Source organism: Sprattus sprattus, assembly GCF_963457725.1.
Source record: "Sprattus sprattus genome assembly, chromosome: 11".
In the NCBI taxonomy this organism is placed as follows: Eukaryota; Metazoa; Chordata; class Actinopteri; order Clupeiformes; family Clupeidae; genus Sprattus; species Sprattus sprattus.
This window is the reverse complement of record NC_137909.1, coordinates 12,055,199-12,061,198: the sequence shown is the minus strand read 5'-3', so window position 1 is coordinate 12,061,198 and position 6,000 is coordinate 12,055,199. Positions and strand designations below refer to the sequence as shown.

General features: G+C 42.8%; 1 protein-coding gene across 2 annotated transcripts; it reads left to right on the top strand.

The window, feature by feature from the left end:
* Positions 1-1,119: 1,119 nt before the first annotated feature.
* tmem250 (transmembrane protein 250) lies at positions 1,120-3,512 on the top strand. Of its 2 annotated transcripts, none has more exons than XM_080847230.1 (2): positions 1,120-1,248; positions 1,960-3,512. In XM_080847230.1, the coding sequence occupies exon 2, from the start codon at positions 2,027-2,029 to the stop codon at positions 2,444-2,446; it is 420 nt and encodes a 139-aa protein (XP_080703356.1). In that variant the 5' UTR covers positions 1,120-1,248; positions 1,960-2,026; the 3' UTR covers positions 2,447-3,512. The 2 variants fall into 2 exon arrangements, with proteins under 2 accessions (XP_080703356.1, XP_080703355.1); XM_080847229.1 differs by having other exon boundaries at positions 1,125-1,248; positions 1,863-3,512.
* The last annotated feature ends 2,488 nt before the right edge of the window (positions 3,513-6,000 follow it).

Sequence of the window (6,000 nt, the reverse complement as noted above, 5' to 3'; positions counted from 1 at the left end):
ATTGTTATTTTACATTCATTGCCATTATCTTATCCATGGCATGCTGTGTCTGTTTTTATTTCTAATTTACATATACACAATATAGACCATCAGTATGCAAGAAAAGGACAACATGAGGATAAATGATAATAAATGTCCACTGTGGGACTCTTAGACCCTGACTGCAGAGCCTGTGACTGTTACAGTGTTCCATCGACGCAGGTGGTCTCAAAGGATCATGCAGGAACTAATGTTCTTCTCTACTGATCACGATCACACAACACACAAGAACATACAAAACACGAGGGGAATGACCACAGGCACAATCATGTCATCCACTGATTACTTACTCTTCCAAAGGCACAGGCACAAGTGGTGTTCCCACGAGTATGACCTCATCCTTATGGGCAGATCTTGGACAAGCAGAAAATGAGTGCTGAAGAATGACCTTAACTTATACACTAAACTCTATCTGTTTCTTAATACCCACTCGTAGATGTTGCTACAAAAAATTGCATTACCACATTTGATCATATTTCAAACACAAAGTTTAGACTGAAATGTAAAGTTCCCCCTGAAAGGGTTAACCTGTTACACTGAAAATTACAATACACTGAATCAGTCTATGATTAGGCCTAAGTGTGTAACTATTCTGTGTGACTGTGCAGTAGGTCAACTAAAATGAAAATACTGGAGTTTTATATGGGCAACTTATTGACAATAGATACCATCCCTGTAGCATTTGAAGTTCTGAACTGAAAGGGATGTTTCTGGGCTAAATTCAGTGCTATCACACTGTCAGTTTTTATTAAGGGAAGGTTCAGCTGAATATGGGTTCATGGTAGCCTAGTTGTAGGCAGTGGGAAGCCTGCTGTGGACAAATTGCCATTTGTAATAGGCTGTGAGCTCCACAACGTGAGATTAATGTAAATTAATTAATGTTTAACAGAAATACAAGTACATTTGTAGGTCTTGTAAAAGAGTACTTACGATGCGGACAGTTGAAAGGTGTAATTCTCCCCGTATTACATACAAATCACAGTATCGAAGGATAGCACCATAGATATCAGCACTGGCTGGACGCGTTGTTGTGACAACACTGTACGCCATGATTTTTGCGACATACCGTATTTCGCAACGCCCATGACTTCGCATCTGAATTAACTATTGCAAGCCATTGCTGAATTTCCACATGTTAATTGATATTCTTCCTGACATGATTCTAAAGCCACACACGTGTTAAGGAACTCTTGCAGAGACTGCATCTTGGTAATTATGTTGTCAATGTGTTTGATGTCTATAGCAGTCTTGCAAATCGTAGCGCCCTTGTTTAGATGGCTAGCTACAGATTGGTTAGCCAATGCATTCGTGCTTGAATGGGGCATTCGTGCTTGAAAGGGGTTTAAAGACGACATTGAAACAGTCTTTTTAGTTTTATTTGCTTTTGATGTTAGGACGATATTTTGAAAAACTGTTTGTCTTGTCACGGATATGAATTACTACTGTATTTTCTGGTCGGGTAGAAAAGTAGGCAAGATAAAAGGAAGTTCTGTGCAAGTCGTGGTGGCCCATATGACTTTTGGTCTATGTTGTTCATAGCTTGCCCTCTTGAAGGCTACAGAAAACTGTGACCAAACTGGGGTTGTTATTGTCATGACAGCAGTTACTTAATTTGTAAATGTTTTGTTCGACTGTTTGTTTCTATTGGTGTGTGAAGAGAAAGAGAAAGAGCGAGTGAGGTTTCTGGCGTTAGTGCCTCTTTGAGAGAGAGTTTATATTTACATCTTAGGTGGATATATTCAAATGATGTCTAGTTTTCTCACAATGAGGTAAGAGGCAGGTGTATAACATGTTTACTAATGTTTGAATTGCATTATTTGTAGAGTTGTGTTACCATGGACACAGCCCCAGACACTGTAAACGATGACAGATAGACCGTTGTGACCGTGAGCATTGTTCTGCTGTACCGGCGACCTGCAGGTGTGCTGATGATGAGGAGCTCAGCCTGGCCATCAGCAGAGCAGACTGGGGCTCGCCTAGCCCATCCATGCCTGTGATCCCCATCCCTCGGCGGGTTCGCTCCTTCCATGGCCCCCACACTACCTGCATGCACTCGGCCTGTGGCCCGGCCCGCACCGCCCAGCTGGTGCGCTCCAAGTACAACAATTTTGACCTGTACCTGAAGTCCCGCTGGATGTACGGCTTTGTCCGCTTCCTGCTCTACTTTGGCTGCAGCCTGTTCACGTCTCTCCTGTGGGTGGCGCTGTCTGCCCTGTTCTGCCTTCAGTACGTGGGCGTGCGTATCTTCCTGCGGCTGCAGTACAAGCTTTCCATCATCCTGCTGCTGCTAGGCCAACAGCGCTTGGACTTCAGCCTCCTCAACGACCTCTTCATCTACAGCATGCACGTCACCATGTTCCTGGTGGGAGGCCTTGGCTGGTGCTTCATGGTCTTTGTGGACATGTAGGTCCATTGGACATGGGCACGCACAGGAGCAGACAACTCTCTAACACTGAAAAGGGACTGTTAGGGACCTTCGACAGAGTGTGACCACATGGTGCAGAGTTTGAGGAAGCACGCTGACCTTACACACTGGCCTGAAGGGACACCTTAAAAAGGAACTATTGGGGAAAAGAGTTCATGGAGCAGACAACCAGTGGCCCAAAAATAATTTTGGACAGTCAAACCATAAAAAAAACGTCCATGAATGCAATTTCACAAATTGATTTAACTGCATGTTGGACAAGTTGGTATTATTTACATAGAAAATCATGTTTAGTACTACTCCAGAAATATGTTGTACTAAAATAAATAAATCGGGTTGTCTCCCTAAAAACAAATGAGCATAACCCTTCTAACTCACAAACCATTTGAAACCAGGTCATAGGTATGGATATCGAGTGATGCGGTGTTAACTTTTCAAAAGCTCTAAGAATAAGACAGATACAATACATTTTGCAAGAGAATTTGCACAGAAAGACAGCAGGTTTGGGGGAGGGGGGTGGTGATGGTGGTGAGAGGAGTCATTAAACCCTCATGGATCTGCTGGACAGCTTGTGTGGAGAAAGCTAGGGAAGGAATTTCACACAAACTGCATTAAGGGCATAGTATGGAGGTGAGAGTGTCTTAGTATGGGGTTGCTTTTCTTTCCATGGTGTAAGGGAATGTTATTGTATTATTTATTAATGTAGCCTAATCTTAAACACTGAAGCGTATCAAGGAGGTTTTGAGGCAAACTGAAAGAAATCAGCCAAACAATTATACAAGCAACTGAAGTGGATCTTTCAGCAGGATAAGGATCAGAGGCATGCTTGAATGCATGCTTGTCTTTGAATGACCGTCCCAGACCCCTGACTTCAGTCTCATTGAGGTCCTATGGGATGCCCTGAAGAGAAAGCATTTCAGCTCAGTGATGCAGATGCACTAGTGTGGGTGAAATGAAAGCTTTGCTGACATTTTCAGCACAGCTAGAAGAGAGATTTGTTTATTCAGTGCCCAGATGTTTCCTAGCAATTCTGCAAGCTGCAGACTAAAGGTTGACAAATTAAATACTAAATCATTGTAACTTCGACCTTTTGTGAAGCCTCTCTTTTAGTGTCCAAATACTTTTTTGTCTTCATTTAGAACTATGTCTGTATTCTTTTTATCATTTATAACCAAACAAGATTATTTTATGTGGACTATTTGGATTTGGACATGAATGTATTCTATCTTTCTTTTTTAAACGCCATTTTGTTTTAACTGTTTGTTATGCAAGTGTGGCTGAAGTGTCGAAATATTTCTGAGGCCGTTGTACTTAAAGTCTCTGTAACTAAACTTTGTTCAGCTTTGATTTTCTCGTTTGTTTGTTTGTTTGATTTTTTTAACATTCAATTATGCTGATGTTTTATATGATGCGCAATGGAACATTTGTGTGTTTTGTCTACAGATATTTGAAATGTACAGTTTGCGCTGCATTTTTGTTGCAATATGTCCCTCACCAGTGCGTTGCGCGGTCATTAGCTGTGTCTTGAAGGTTTGTATTGTGACCTCTTGTGGTTGGCCCTGAAAACTGTAGTCCTGAGTCACATGTTCAATGAAGCCCTCAGTCTAAAACAGATTGTTGCCTCCTTCAGTATTCTGAGGCCAGTAGCACCATGCCCAATGCTCCCCCCACTTCTGTACTGCCAACCAAAGTGGTGTGATGCCCATGTTTCATTGTGGGGCATTACGCACCCAACTTTGGCAGGAGCCCACTGAGAAGAAGCACAAGCGCTCTTTGTTCTGGGATCAAGACATCATATGCCTCATACTTGGCAAATCAAACATTTTAGTGTGACCCTTTGTGTTGGTAATGAATCGACAGCCGTGGCATTGGAGAACAGGGCATCACACACATGGCAGCACAATCTGGATGTAGCGGCGCAAGGAAGTGGTGCCACTGGAGCTGCCAAACGGTGTTAGTGCGACAACATCACTCCTGTCAAACGCCATCCTTCAACTCTGAACGCGCATGTCGACATAAGCACTCGGGAACGACATGCAGAGATTCACCCTGGCCTGTCTGTCTGATGCTTCAAATCTAAATGCCTCTCAGGAAGTACATTGATGACTAAATGTATTAAATGTTTGTTTTTAACTTCTGTCGGCTTGTCTTTGCTGTAACTGATGTTACATGGTGACCTGTCCTGAAAAAACAGAGTGCTACTTTCCTTTAGATAGACAGGATCACACATAGCAATCGCACAAGAAGTGGCTAGTAGAATTCACATGTATTCCTGGAATTGTACTAAATATTGCTATTTTCCCTCCACCCGCAGCTGTGTCGTTTAGGGCATCCAGTCCGAGGTTTGATCCGTCTCAATGCAGCACCTCTACAAGGCCGAGGATGTTGATGACAAAGGACCTGAGCACTCCTGGCTGTCATTGTAGCCACCCCAGTCGCTAGTTGCTACTATTTTCCCTGGAACTCTCAAAACACATGTCATTATGACTAGATGTCATAAACCGCAATCTAGTTCCTGTTACCACTTTGACTGTGCTGCACTTACACAAGTGTGGCACTGCTTTGGGTCAGATGGATGAGTTTAATAAGAGGACCTGTTGTAGCATGGGTTTTGCATACTGAATTTGCACTGTCACTGTGATGACAGAAAAAACTGCTGGCTTCATCTGAGATCCTGGATTGGTATGTGAGACATAAGGATACTGTTGCTTGAAAATGAGCTCAAGGTATCGTGTTAGTGTATATGCTATGAAGGATCCTCTCGAGGGAATCCACTGCTGTTTGTCATGGGACTATAGTTAATCATCCATATCTGCCGCCTTGTCACCACACCAGACCCCTCTGTCGCTTGCACTCATCAGATTCCTTACCATCACTCCTGACCCTGTTTTGCTCCACTCACCATTACCCTGGATTTATCTACTTTTACTTTTCCACTACAATCACCGTAGTGACACAGAGGCCACATACTAATCAATATCTGTATATTGTTTCTCTGTAAAAAGGAATTACAGCCTTCAACGATAAATGAATAGGATAGGACGGATACCAACACCTTGCAGACATAGGCTATTAGCCTATTATTGTTAAAATTACTGCTGTTGTTCTGTTGCCATCGTCATCATTTACACATGCACTAATTCACTGAAATGGCTGTTCTATGAAAACTTATTTTTACTCTCGGTGTAAATAGATGCACCTGTAAGTCAATGCCATAACACCATTACATCCAGCAAGTCGTCATCAACTAATGTATTTGCCGACCGGGTGACTCATGGGTGGTAATTCCTTGAGAACACAGTAGCCTATAGCAGAGGTAATACGCAAGAACGCGTGGAATTACTGTAAACTCCCTTTGAAGGTCCACTGGTCTATTAATGATCAGGACTATGACTATCTGTATTGATGGATCGATACATAAAATACTGCATCTGTATCACTTGCGATGTCGTTAATCAACTTGTACAACTTGGCAGCATGCCATCCTCATTCTGCCGGGCACCGGGTTTTGGACACTCGTCATGGGCCGGTAGCCA

What these genes read in the sequence shown, in the direction of transcription:
- tmem250 (XM_080847230.1), top strand. Translation starts at nt 2,027, where the DNA reads ATGCCTGTGATCCCCATCCCTCGGCGGGTTCGCTCCTTCCATGGCCCC.